Source organism: Aulonocara sp. 'chitande type north' Nkhata Bay, linkage group LG7 (genome assembly GCF_057382095.1).
Source record: "Aulonocara sp. 'chitande type north' Nkhata Bay isolate Kocher_YH1m ecotype deep benthic linkage group LG7, A_spYH_male_GT1.1, whole genome shotgun sequence".
NCBI classification, from domain to species: domain Eukaryota; kingdom Metazoa; phylum Chordata; class Actinopteri; order Cichliformes; family Cichlidae; genus Aulonocara; species Aulonocara sp. 'chitande type north' Nkhata Bay.
This window is the reverse complement of record NC_141350.1, coordinates 56261539-56276313: the sequence shown is the minus strand read 5'-3', so window position 1 is coordinate 56276313 and position 14775 is coordinate 56261539. Positions and strand designations below refer to the sequence as shown.

Below are 14775 nucleotides of genomic sequence, written 5' to 3'. Positions count from 1 at the left end.
GATTTTTAAAATTCATTTATTTTTAAATAATTTATATACTCAAATATTTGTGGAGCACATTCTCTAATTTTTCTGTCTTCAAAGGAAATAATAAGTATACCTGAGAGGAATTAAATTAAAAAAAATTATAGTACAGGGCGTAGAGTAATTTTCTTGACCTGGGGCACTAAACCAGGTAGAAGTTCAGGTTTTTTATGTCATGGTGGCAGAGGTCAGCTGTGTGGGTCTGTACCAGGACAAGAGCACTAAGGGAACATGAGTAAATGGTCACAGGGGCAGTGGAGTTCTGCAGAGCAGATGGTGCTCCATATGCCTGTGGCTTGTGTTTATCTTGGTAATTGTGTGAAAATACAAATGCAGATAGTTACAAGGGCATAAAAATGATCTCTCTGTGAGTTTTGTTTAGTAAACATAAGCAGGGAAATATTCATAACCACCATCTAGCCCTCATTGTGGTGTCTCATTGCTCTGTGTATTGTGTTCTAACAAAATGTTATTCAATATTCAATATGCTTGCAGAAAAAAAAACAGAGTCTGGTACTAAAGTCCAAGACCACCAGAGGTCAGGTGACGGGGGAAGAAAATCTATAAATCCAGAATTTTGTGGTTGTCAGGTGCTTCTTGAACGCTTTGTGGTGTGTGGCCTGGCAGCAAAATTGCAGAATCATCAAAATCTTTTGTCCCCGCAGTTAGTTGTAACTGTGGATACACTACAAGTGTGCATGCATCCAACAGATATACTAGAAACTAGTATAATAAGAACAGCTGTTCATCTGCAGTGTCCAGAGCTGACCATGTGCGAGTATTCTTCCCTTCTGGGAATCAGTTCAGAGACCACTGAGACTATTAGACAGCCTTCTTCTCCAGCCCTCACCTGTGCTGACTGGAGTCAAAATGTCTATCTGAAACGTAACTGGATTTTTGTCTCTCAGTGTACAAAGCCTGATGAATTGCTCTCTGTATGATGTGAAGCCTAGCCATGTTGTGACACACAGAAAGGCTTTTTTGCTCATAATAACTTTTTCACTCTTGTGAAATTCCTTTATTTCTTTTTATTTCTGTTTTGGCCAACGTCACTGCAGAGAGTAGTCAGGAAAGTGGGAAGATATGTAAAACATGGTCTGGAGTCGAATCAAACCCAGCTTTTTAGAATATGGGTCACCTGCTCAACCAAAGGAGCTATAGCACCACCATGTTCCTTTATTGCTTCAGCTGTGTTCATGAGATACAGCCATTTTTCTTAGAGGTGAACAATGGCTGCGGATTAATTTAGCTTAACAAGGGTTGATAAGACAAATTGTAAGTGAATTTTACAAGTTACGACTTGTATTCCTAAATGTTTTATTAAATTAAAGGTTTAGTTGGGATCCTCATACCTTCAGATTATTTCCATTTATACATGAAAGTGTTGCAGCTGTTTGATGTGGTCTCAGATATGCTGGACCTCATGGCATAAAAGCAGGTAGTGCCTGTTTGATATTTATGTTTTCCCCCAAACCCTCTAAATGTATTGCCACTGGCACATTAAGTAAGACACACACACACACACACACACACACACACACACACACACACACACACACACACACACACACACACACACACACACACACTTGTGCTGGACGTTGCCTCTTGCTCACTTTCACAGCTGGGCACTAGTTGCCATGGTAACCAGTGACATCAGCTGCAGCAAGGCAGCAGCTGCCATCATTTTGTTTTTGAGAAAAACAGCAAGTGAAAGGACAGCTGTGATTTAGTGAAATGTTGAGATATTGTTGGAAATTAAGTTACAACAGACAATTAAACAGGTAAGACCAAAAAATAAAAAAATAAATTTTAACTCCTCGAGTTACCTTCCAAAAGGTAAAAAGCATTAAAATATCAGTTCAATCCCATCATCATGCATACTACAGGACTATTATCTAACATTCTTAAAAAAAATCACGTTAAGCTTCTCAAATGTGGAAATTATTAGATCAATTTATACAAGGTTGTAAATTTTTTCCTGACTATCTTCTGCTCATAAATACTTAAAAAAAAACTTATCCAAAATACACCAAGACAACAGGCGGGTTAGCAGCTCATCTTAGAAGACATTAAGCTGTGTATTTGTTCTGAAGACTCAGTTTTAGGAGACCTTTGATGATGTGATTGGAATCTACTGCAGTGTCTCTCCCAGGGAAATGGGAATTACAGCCTCTAAAGCTCCTATTCCCACTGGGATCATATCTGTTCTGTGATACGTTTTCACTTGTGCGTCTAAGTGTGGAGGACTGCAGTTGCAGAATATAGAAAATACATATGTAGCAGTTTTTGAATATCGAATGATTGTCTGGGTTTGTGTCAGTGCCAGTGTCAGTTTCTCTAGAAGCCATCTCACATATCATCCCTCACTTTTGTTAATTAGAGGTCATTAAAAACTATCTACAGGAAATTATCAGAATCAGAATCAGAATCAGAATACTTTATTGATCCCTGGGGGAAATTATTTTTTGTTACAGTGCTCCATTTTAAACCAACATTAAGACAAGACAGACAATACGCTAACTAAGAATAGTACAATATATACATATATATACATACATACATAAGTCACTTATAAATAAATATTTGGAAAAGAAACATGTGTAGCTGTAGCAGCAAACAGTGTGTTAAGTGGATGCGTTGTACAGGGAGATGGCCACAGGCAGGAATGATTTCCTGTGTCGTTCAGTGGTGCTTTTCGGTAATCTCAGTCTCTCACTGAACGAGCTCCTGTGACTGACCAACATGTCATGGAGTGGGTGGGAGGTGTTATCCAACATTGTCTTTATCTTGGACAGCATCCAACCCCTGGGCTTTGTCCTCTGGGGACCATGATCTGTCCACAGGAGATTATTACAGTTTTTTCTACTTGTTGGTGGATTTTCCATTGCATTTTTGTTTTACTTCAGCAGCAAGCTGACAGTAACCTTTTGTTTGTGGCCAGTGTCAGATTGACGCACTGGATTTGAAAAATGACCAAGGTAGGAGATGTGTGAAGCCTTTGAGCAGCCACTCATAATGTTTGATGCATGAGGTTCTACTAAGGCACCAAGAGCTGAGGGGAGGAGTTAGCTACCCCTGGTTTATGCTAACCTTGTGTTGTCACATAAATTATTCAGGGACACTTCAGCCTGGCAGACTCACGACCCTCAGCAAAGCTGGGTTATTACAATTCACAGAGGGAGTCGTCCGAGTGTCTGCATAAGCTAGCAGCAGTTCTCAAACTGGACATACAGATAAAGTCAAGGTCAAATTTATTTATATAACACAAATGTATTTATATAGTGCATTTAGAATAACAAAGTTCAACAAAGTGTTTTAAATGAAAATATATAGCCAAGTAAAAGTTTTAAAATCCAGTAAAATAGAATCCAACACACCAGATTAAAAGACAATGAATAAAATAAGATCAAATAAAATAAAGTAAATGCAGACCATAAAATGCAATAATCTAAAGTGATGTCACACTGGAGGAAGAACTTGAGCCTATCCCACCTGCTATAGGGCGAGAGGCAGGGTACACCTTGGACAGGTTGGCAGTCTGTTGCAGGGCAAACACAGAGATACAGACTAGCATTCACTCTCACATTCACACCTATGGGCAATTTGGAATTACCAGCCAGATGTGATGAAAATCTGAAAGTAGAAAATTTTTCCACAACCTGATCAACATTACACCGCTTCTCACCAAGACAGAATTAAAAATACTAAAGAGCAATTGAGGCCTGTGACTGTTATTAGAAACAATATTTGAGAAGTAAGCAGACATGACTGTTAAACGGTCATGTAAGATCTCCAAGGAGACCTGGAGCTTGTCCTTTTTCTATTTACTCAGCATGTCTACACTCATGTCTGTGGGTTGTGTTATTCAGCAAGGGCTGAAAGGGTGATGTAGTCCAATACAGCAGTGCAGGGCTTCAGCTAACAACTCTGAGTTTGTTAAACCTGAGTGGGTTTTAGAAAGAGAGTTATCTTCAACTCTGAAGATAAAACTATAAAACTGAACTCTGAAGTGGGGTAACAGAAATATATTTGGCCCTGTACTAGCCAGCTCAACATATCCAGGGTATCTTTTTGTTAGCTGTATTCACTTACCCTAATGTTGACAATCAGGATAAGCAGTCAAGTTAAGCTGGTTATTAATTCGGTAAATTAACCCAGGGTTTTCTTGCGCGCACATGAAAGAGGTGGTGTTGGCAGTCCCAATCTAAAAGGATTGTTTCATGGGTAATATGATTTTTCTTCCACAGAAAATGATCCCCATATGAGTGCCACCTACAACATGATTAAAAATCTATAAGAAACATAAAAATATAACAGTCAAATGCAACACTATTATAAAAAGGACAGTCGTTAGTCTGGTAGTTTAGTTCACAGAGGGGTAAAATAAGGATTTTTAAGGGTTTGATAATAAAGATTAAAAATAAAAACAGAATTCAAACATAGGCTTAGTCTATACATAAATGATATGAGGTCTCTAAGTAGAGTGTAGGTGTCCTGTTTTAGAATCAGATATTATTGCTAATAAAACAATAAAATTGTTTTTAATTTTTTTGCAGAGCAAAGCTTAGTAAACTATACAAATTTTTGAATTTTAAAGCTGACAAATGAAATGCATTCAAATTCTGAGTTTTCACTTATTAAGTTTTCACGTATTAACTGCTAATTAGATGCAATCTAATTAATGTAATCTAATGGTGTCAAACTCCATCAATAGCAACTGTAGAGACTCAGTAGTTCAATCACCACTGACAAAGCCATTAATTTGGCTTTTCAGACACTTAATCACAGGCTACGTCCACACGTACACGGGTATTTTTGAAAACGGAGATTTTCTGTTTTCGTTTTAAAAAATAATCCCGTCCACACATAAAGGCAGAAATGAAGGAAAACGCTGCTAGGAACATGCCAAAGCAGCAGGTGGCGCTATATTCCTAACCGTGTAGAAATGTTGGCCAATCAGAAGTCTAGAAGCCTCGGTGGGAAAAAGTAAACAAAGCTGGGGCATGGAAGCAGAACCGAGTCGTATGTGTGGAGGGACAGTAACTGTGTGTATATGTAAGCATTTAAACACTGCAGAGACTACAATTAACAGTAACAGTATTGTAGAAATTCATTTCACCGAAACAATAACGTGGCGCACACTGTGACGTCAAAAAAGGCACACATCTTTGACGCTGCGTTTTCTCCGTTTTTCTCGTCCACACGTAAATGCAAAAACTGAGTTTTAGAAAATATCCACCCTGGCTGGAGTTTTTAAAAATCTCCGTTTTCAGTGACCAAAAACGCCGTTTACGTGTGGACGAAAGGTGCAAACGCATAGAAAAATCTGCGTTTGCAAAAATACCCGGGTACGCGTGGACATAGCCACAGTCAGTTTAAGTAAAAACCATTCATATTTTTCTGTGCATAAACTGTATCTTAAAGATGGCCCCAGCTACCCATTGTTTAGAGAAGTCCTGTTGTGAACTTTCTGTCAGGCTCAACATTCCCCAGGATTACCTATGTTTTAACCCTTTAAAGCCGGTCGGAGTGGACACGCTCCATTTTGTGTAACTATTTTCAAATCCCGGTAGCACTGCAACCAAGTAAGCTAGCGCAATAATTTTTTTTGCATATGAAACCGGAGGAGTTGTACTTACATCTTATGCACATCAGCTTGTCCTAGGTCACAGTTTCCTTCCACATATGGCTTTGCAAAAACTGCATAAAAAGCACTTGCAGCAACAAAAACATAATATTCCAGAAACACGCTTTGCCGATCCGATCAGCTGTTCATAACACTTCCTACGTCCATCAGCGTGAACTGTCGCATGTCCGTCATGACCTGCCCGAAACCGGAAGTGATGTCATTTTGCGGAAATGTAGTTTTTTTTTTACCATCGTGGCCTTATGAGCCTATACTTGTGTTTTTAAAAGTTATGTTTGACTTTATGACTTTCTGTGTCGTTTCTGGGATGCCGAGGACTCACATTGCACTGCTGGAAATATTTTATTTTGATGCATATGCTGTTATTTTGCAAATTTGCACTATAATATATTTTTTCGTTTTTCCTGCAGTATATGAAAATTGGTGTATCTCAAAAATAAAACTATGAAGACACTTAAAATAAATTTCCTGTGGTGGGAAACTAGTTTGTGCAACTTTTTTGTATTTACAGTTTTGAGGGATAAGCCTCTTAAATTTCTCTAACTAGAAATATATGTTAAAAAAACAAAAACGATTTTACATTTTTTTGTAGTTTATTGCACTTTTTTACAATTTATGTAATTACTATGCACTTAATGCAGATATATTATTAAAATTTGGGCTATAATGGTTGTATTGATGTATAGCAACTTGAAATGCTCCAAAAAATGGCTCCACAGCATGTAAAAATATACTATAAGCTCTGGCGGACTTGGTTCTATGGTAGGTCTTAAAGGGTTAATAAAGATTCACAGAGCACCCTGTATATTCTACACTGTACCTCTTTTCTGCTCTGGGATTGAAGATGAGTGTTATTAATACAGATCCTGTGTGCTCACTTCCCAGAAGGTATGCAGACAGAAGGATGGTAATTTGAGGCTCTTAGCACCTCACCTAAATTACATTACCTGCTAGATTATTACAATTTTCCAGCTGTTTGCCTCCTCTGACCTTCAGTACTGATATTACCTCCCTAAAGTCTTCAGTAGAGAGAGCTCATTTTGCAATCTGAGCTCTCCTTCTTGACCCTGAACACCCCACTCTTGCCGTTAGTAATGATCATGATGATTTGTATTCATGTTGTGCGTTCCTCGACCTGCAGCATATTACAGTGGCAGGAATGAAATGCCTTTTCAATCATTTTTCAATCATGTTTCAAAAATCACAAGACAATGCCAGTGCAGTCATTCATTCTGAATGAGTAGGAAGATGCAAAAGCTGTAGCCAGAAATACCCAGTTTGCATGAACAATGTAACACCTGATAATTAACTCTTACATCACTAGTATATCACTGCCGCTAAAAGTGCATGGGCAACCCTCAGACCCCAGATCTTCATATTGCCCTAAAAGCCCCAGGTTGACACTGTGGTGTCATACACATACAACAAACATGGACATAACCATCAACCAGGGGTTTCTGGAATCTGAATTTTGAAATATCAGTGCTCTTACTGTTGCCATGTTAACCTTTGGAGCCAGATAACAGAGAGCAAAAGAGCAGATGACTTAGCAGGAAGTTTGGGTTGCATCTCCATCCACAATCTATGTGGGTCCAACAAAGAGAAACAGATTGGTAATGGTGCATTAGTATCAGACAAATAAAATCATCGAATTTCACTCAACAAAACTGAACTGCAGCTGTCTTTTTCTAGCTGTGCCACACAGCAAAACATTCTATTTGTGCTCCAAAAGGTGCTATCGCCACAAACACATCAACATGTCCATTTCAGTGACTAGAATTAGCAAAGATCAGGCTTAGCAGATACAAATCAGCGATACTGTTGTTCCCTTTGTTGGCACACCTGTGTATTATAGCAGCCATGCCCTTTATCAGTGTCCTTATAGACATATAGACGTATAAAAAGATAAACATATTATCACATATTCTTTTGGAAAGTTCTTTTATTTTCCAGTATTATAGACTATTGTTTATATGACACATGTATGCACCGCACCCATGGTGTCAGTGCTGACTTGGATAGTTATTAGCTGGCGGTAATAAGTTTTCTTTTTCTTTTTTTTTCAAGACTCCAATTTCAATGTTTTCTGTTCCAATATGAGTCTGCCCAGCTACAGTTTTGTACCAGTGTTATTATGTCTGAAATATTCAACCAAGCATGGCAGGTTAATTATATGAAAGTCGCTGACCCTCTGAAAAACTAAAGAACTAAATCCAGTAATATGGATATCTCTCATGTAATCACTGCAGTCATTTTGGAAATTAGCTCCAGTCACAAGCCAAAGGATGGTAAAATATAAAAGTGGTTTTAAACACCAAACAATCCTTTACTGTGTGAATGTGAACATTTGCCTGCCAGTGGCTGGCAGATGTTAAAATTTTAAGTTCACTTTCCACCCTGGTAGATTGTGATTCTTATGTAGGTAACTGAGCTTCTATTATCAGATCCTGGAGGGTTTTCATATATTTAATAAGCCACATAAAGGTGGATGTGTACAAAAGGAGAGCCTTGTAAGGAGATGTAGGCTCTTTATAAACGGAAACTGTAATTCCAGACCAGTTGTCTGTAGAGCAGCAGGATTAATACAACACTCGGTGGGATCTATGTGGCTGAACCATCTGCTGCCTTTTATTGGGGGAAGTTCCATGCTGATTTTACCTCCCCTATGTCTGTCTCATTTAGTCTGGATTAGATGAAAAGATGCGAGGTTGATAACAGATTCAAAATATTACTGTATGATCTACTGTTATGCACTTCTCAGATTGTTATTATATAGATGCATAAAAAATACAATCAGAAATGTATTGTTTTGGTTGGTATTTCAGGATATTCCATTGAAATCCAAACCTTAATTTGTAATGAACTGACTTTTTTGGTAACAAATATTTTGCTTCCCACTAAGTGACCTGTGAAATCGCCTTTTGATCAAAAGTAGTTGGCCAGAGGTGTTGTGTTGCACGCTCAACTTCTGGGTGACCAGTTGCTTTTTGCAGCTACTTGAAATCATTCACTAAATGTGAAAAGAAATTTGTGCAATCACCCGGTAACCAATGAGTTTTTATTCAGTTTTTTGCCCTAAAACAATATTTTCTACAAACCTATTATCATGTAGAACAGGTCGAAGACTATCCTACTAATATTCCCATTTAGCATAAGGCATCAGATCAGATAATCTGCTCAGACTAGATCACGCTGACTCAGCTTTCCTCTTTCAGTGATGAGCTAGGACTGAGACTTCATAAAACACCTGAAAGTTCCTCCTAATGAGGACGATCCTCCTAACCTGAGGAAAATCTGCAAAATGCTGCATTTAAAGCAAGATCTACTCAAAATACGCAAACTGAATCTGCTGTTAACATAACTCTTCACAGTGTAACATCAAACAGAGGTGTTGTTCAAAGCCAAAGAAGATGGAAAACTCTGAACAGTAGAGGAATAGGGTGGGCGAAGTAGAGAAAACTGGTGTCTTATATAATGGAGAGGCAGACCTTTCTTGTTCCATGTGGCAGCTTTTTCTTTCCACCTCATCACATCGGCTCTGCTGCATCATCCAGCTCTGTGATGTAATCACAAGGTTGGGCAGTGACAGACAGGAGTGCTGCGTAAGGCTAGCAGGGGTTTAATTGGAAGTTTATAGAAAGAAGCGAGTGTGTGGACACCAGTCCCAGCTGCAAGTTGTTCATTAATCAAAACCAAGGTCTGAGCCAGGAAAAGTACAATTTAAGGACCTTTATCATTCAGCAGTATAAAAAGCTTGTGATACCAGTTTTTGCAAGTGATCTGTTATTTCAATTTATTAGTCCCCTAAAAACATACCATAGTTGACAGGATATTAATGATAAGAAACACTCTTGGCTCTTTATAGAATATGAAGGAACAGAGTTATTTTCAAAGAGACATGCTTATTTAAGCAATTCATTGAAATTAACAAAGAAAAAAGTGTTTTTTGAAATTACACCACTCTTAGTTAACAAAGGTGCTCTTTTGGGATATGTCTTATTTCACTGAGGAGAGATCAATAGAGAGAACTAAACATAATTCATGATGATTTTAAGTTATGGTATTTGGCGATTAGATGCCGATGACCCATCACAGTAGAATAAAATGAATTAGGACAGGATACGTTGAAAACTTGGATGAAGTGACTTGCGTAAGGCAGAGATGAGGGGGAGTTGGGTTGCACGAAGGAGTCTGCAAGGGAGAATGAAAGATGAGTGGTGTGATTTAAAATATGCAGAGAGGAGACTGATTGAAGGTGGGCTGAGTTCACTCAGAGTGAAGGGAGGCAGAAAGATGATTGGACTACAGCAATGATGTCAGCACTGAGTTTTACAGCATGGGAAAGTGGAAGTGAAGTCATGTAGGTTTTGTATGTTGGAGGCAGGATCTAAAGTGTACAATCACACCCCTAATAAAGAGGAAACAGAACTGTAACGTGTAACAAATGAATTCTTGTAATGTCAGTGATGATAGCCATTGTCATAATGTTCAACATGTTCAGGCAGGTGGAAATCTCTTTCTGTTACTGCAGTATATTTCCAGTGTTGGACATTTTTCCTCCGACTGAAAAATGCTTTAAAGATACTACATCTCCTCAGAGACCAATACTGAGGGATACTGCTGAGGTGGTGTACAGAGACAAACTGTGTCCTTGTTCAACAAATTATGGACCTAACTGTATGTGAGCTTCTACCTGAGCTTCGTCTGAACACTGCTTATATAGACAAAAATATAACTTGAGGGAATCTGACCTTTTGTACTAAGGAATTATGGTCGCTGAGAAAATTTGTTTTAATTGTCTGAAGTTCTTTTTGCATTTCATCTCTTGTGTTTTGAAATATTTCTGAATTCCAGGCTTACGAATAAATATCTTGGGTTTTGATGTGATCCAACACTTTTGGAGTCCAGTAGAGTATAACATGCAAATACATGTAAAATTAGCTGATGCTACATTATTATTATTAATATAATGTGTGTATGTGATACTAATGTAATACTCTAACGTGAACACCATTGTGGCTGTATATTGAGTTCTTTTACACATACTATTTGCATCTTGATTAATCTCAACAGCTTTATACTTTAGACCTCTTCATATTTGCTGTCTTGCAGAAAAAGAGCAGACAAGAAAGTTGTGGTGAGGGCAGTGGGGTGGAGATCCTGGAGAACAAACCATATGAGGACGGCCCTGGCGGCTCGGGTCAGTACACTCACAAGGTCTATCACATCGGCAAACACATCCCATCCTGGTTTTGTGCCATTCTGCCTCAAGCTGCCCTTCGAGTGGAAGAGGAGTCTTGGAATGCTTACCCCTATACGCGAACCCGGTGAGGGAACCACAGATACAGAAAATAAAGTGATGGAATTTTATTTCCGGGGAACACATTATAAAACTGTCCCCCTGTGCCTCTTGTAAAACAGTTGCTCCCTCTTAATGCTTAAGCGTACGTTACATGAGGTTGGCTTTATCTGAAGTAGAAATGCTGACCTTTCAGAGATAAAATGTTGTTAATGGTTTTTATTATGTTCTTTTTATTATTATCTGCTGATGGCAGTGTGTTCTTTCTTTCTTTTTTCTTTTTTTAAATACAACAACTTCAGCTGCATGACCACATATTCATTTGCTGCCAACTTTGAATATCATCCTGATGACTTAATGTGTTGGAACCAGCCACTCCAACTGCTTTCTAAGCCCATCAAGTGTTAAGGGAATTTTATTGGCACCACTTTTTACTTTACAACTGATGCTGATTTGCAGCATTTTACATGAGCTCTGCTTACAGGTGCTGCACTTTACTTCAGCTTAGGCTTTTTTCTGCTGATGCTCAGCTACATTTTAAAGGAGATGCACTTACTAGTAACTTTAACCATTTCCACCCTGGAGGTCCCTGTCTTAGGACCAGGCTGTTAAAATGCAGCCCATTGCAATTTCTTGAAAGGATGCTGAGCATGGGATATTCAGTGAATTGTTGTGCTTGGTTTCTGTTGACTTTCACTTGAAGATATCTAATTGCCTATGCATCATTGGGGGGGTCATGAGATCTAATATTGACTTGGGATGAAGGATCCTGTTAACTGATGCATGATACCACCAATGACTTCTAGCAAAGAACCCAAACACTGGTTCTTGTATTGTTTCAACCATGTGAAGATGCCAGAGCAGCTTTTCACTATTGCCTCTGACAATCCTAGATTGTGACACTGCATTCACACTTCATATGATTTTGAATTGGAAATTAGGATTATTACTTTCAATAGCAGTGATTTTGTGCTCAAAGTGTTTTCTTACTACAAGGCTCATTCACCCTGTCATATACACTTGCACTACTAATACTGCTTTATATAAACTGCTCTTTTCTGCATCTAAGCACTTAATAAACATTCTTACACACTGACACTCACACTCTGATGGATACTTCGAGGTCAATTCAGGGCTTGGCATCTTGCCCAAGGGTACTTTGATATGTAAACTAGGGGAGCATAGTTCCCCTAGAGGGATTGAGCCATCAACCCCCCATCTTGTAGATAACTGGCTCTACTTCTGGAGACCCAGCTGCTCATATTGCTTTTCCATCCAAAGCAACAATTTCTTTTTCTTTCCTCAGGTATACCTGTCCCTTTGTTGAGAAATTTTCTATAGACATTGAGACTTATTATAAACCAGATACTGGAAATCAAGTGGATGTCTTCAATATGTCCTCTGCTGAGAAAAGACAGAGGACTATTGGTAAGTTTATCGTCATGCACACTTAAAAACTCACTCTCTCTGCACCATTACTAAAATTGTGCCTCTGGGATCAACTGCCTGGTCGTCGTCTCCTCATAAGCAGGATCAGAAATCGAATTTACACAGAGTTATTTGCAATGAAAGCGCTGACAGTGTGGTGCAGAGGGGATGTAGGCTGTGGAGTGTAAGAGCTTGTGTTGAGCCTCCGCATACTAAAATTCACTGGGGTGCAGGGAAAATGTGCAGTCAGCTCCAGACACGATCCCGGCAGGGACTGATTACATAAAAGACACACACATAAAATCACATTCTTTTCTTGAGGTGAGTGAGGACATTGAGACATACCTGCTGCTTGAATCTGCCTCAGTTTAGCAATTCATTATGTCTTTGTTTCCCTTGTAGACCCCATAGACATCGTCAAGGACTACATACCTCCTCATGAGTACCTCGTGGAAGAAGACCCTAAGCTGTATCAGTCAGTCAAGACTAAACGGGGTCCATTGTCAGAGGACTGGATTGAGGAAATTGGCCAGAACCTGGGTCAGAGTTCTGTCATGTGTGCCTACAAGCTGTGCAAAGTAGAGTTCAGATACTGGGGCATGCAGTCTAAGATTGAACGCTTCATTCATGATGTGGGTAGGTATGGCTTGCGTGTATGCATGTTTTTATGTGGTTCAGATCTTACAACCTACAGACATATATTTTACTGAAAAACAAGGAAAAACCAAAGTCTAAGATAACTGTAGAAGCTAAAATAAAAACAAAAAAATCCCTAAAGATCCTTAAAGATTAGCAAAAACTATGACTATATCAATATTTAATCCCAGTGTCCAATAATCCTGCAAACTGTGACATCCTAAAGAGGACTGAAATGCACAACTTGGAAGAACAGATAAAAATTCCAATTTTATTTGTTAATTCAAGATTTGGTACATAGGTAGTTAATCTATTCATATAACAAATTGCATAACAAACCAGAGGATTCTGGCTAGGTTGGCAAGATATGTCGAGTTTATAATCTAAGTTTTCAATGGCTGTTTTTTACCTGGCTAAATCATCATGGTAATTTATCTTTATTTTTATTAAATCTTTTAACTAAATCAAATCTATAAATTTTTTATTTAGAGCATCTTTCGAGTGCTGGGTGACTATGTTTTATATGTGCAAGTTCTTAAGCTTTACTAACATTGCAAATGAAACCATCGGTAAAGAGCAGTACAAACTGTGCATTGTAATATCTCTAGAATTTGCACGTAGTTAGTTGTTGATGCAGAAAAAGCATAAATGTCTTTATTGTAATAAACTTAATTCTAGTCTGCTCCAAGTTGCTTTCACACTGCTGAAATTGCAGCTACTAGAACACAGAACACAGGCCGGGAACACCTGTTCAATCAATAAAATTACTTTCACTTTGATTTGCTGACAAACTAAAACAATTTCCACTTCTCCTTCATTAGACTATGAGACAGTAAACTTTGACATTTAAAGTATTCAGCTCTCAGAATAAACAGCAGGATCAAAAATTTACTCAATGTTAAAATAATAAACCTCAGTTATACTTGAGTTAATTTAGCGTTTTACTGCTATGTTTTTTATAGTCTTTTTATGTCACCGTTGGATTATTTTCCTTTATTAACATCTCTGACTGGGGCAGGTGACATGATAAAGGAGATCATTTTGTGTGGAAGAGGAGTTATATGACTCGTGAAATGTCCCTTTTATGTGAGCATGCACAGAATATGAAGCAAAAAGCCTGGTTTAGGAAAGAAAGTGATGACTGCTGGTGTGATACACCAATTACTTGTGAGACATATTATCTCTGACAGAGTTTTGAGGGTTTCTTTTAACCCAGCTAGCACAAAGAAAGCCGAGCTCTGTTGGGCTGTGTATAGACCTCATAGACTTCACAGACCTATTAAGGTAATCTGATAGAGGAAAAGGAAATTGCTGGGTCTGCGCTTCCACAGGCCCGCTGGTTTAGAGACTTATTCCCGTTAACGAAGCAAGATGAACAGCTTAACCGGTTTTTCACATGCTATAGCAAGGGAAGGATCTCAGAGCAGCCCTTCTGCCCTCGGTGTCAGACCACTTTGAAGAACCATCACCCCACAGCAGCCTTTTATTTCTGTGACACACAGTTTACACAAACACCCATTGTAAAACCCGCCTATGGTGCATCATAAACCCTAAGGCATTGAGTGTGTATGTGTATGTAAGTGCGTCTGTGTACGTGTATTCATGTGCATGTGAGTGTGTGTGTCTGTGTTTGTGTGACCTCCTGCTCACCAAAAGGGTCATAAAGGCAGGAAGTTTACTAAATAAGAAAACAGAACCCTCACATAGGATGTGTCCCTATAATAAATGTCTTTAATCA

The 14775-nt window shown here is 38.6% G+C and overlaps 1 protein-coding gene across 5 annotated transcripts in view; it reads left to right on the top strand.

Moving 5' to 3' along the window:
• pitpnm2 (phosphatidylinositol transfer protein, membrane-associated 2) overlaps positions 1-14775 on the top strand; it is a 64237-nt gene that overhangs the window by 25008 nt on the left and 24454 nt on the right. For all 5 annotated transcript variants that reach the window (XM_086301481.1, XM_086301480.1, XM_086301477.1 and 2 more), the window contains 3 exons: positions 10787-11001; positions 12280-12401; positions 12804-13037. In XM_086301481.1, the coding sequence (XP_086157607.1) occupies positions 10787-11001; positions 12280-12401; positions 12804-13037 (571 nt within the window). The remainder of the gene's footprint in view (positions 1-10786; positions 11002-12279; positions 12402-12803; positions 13038-14775) is intronic.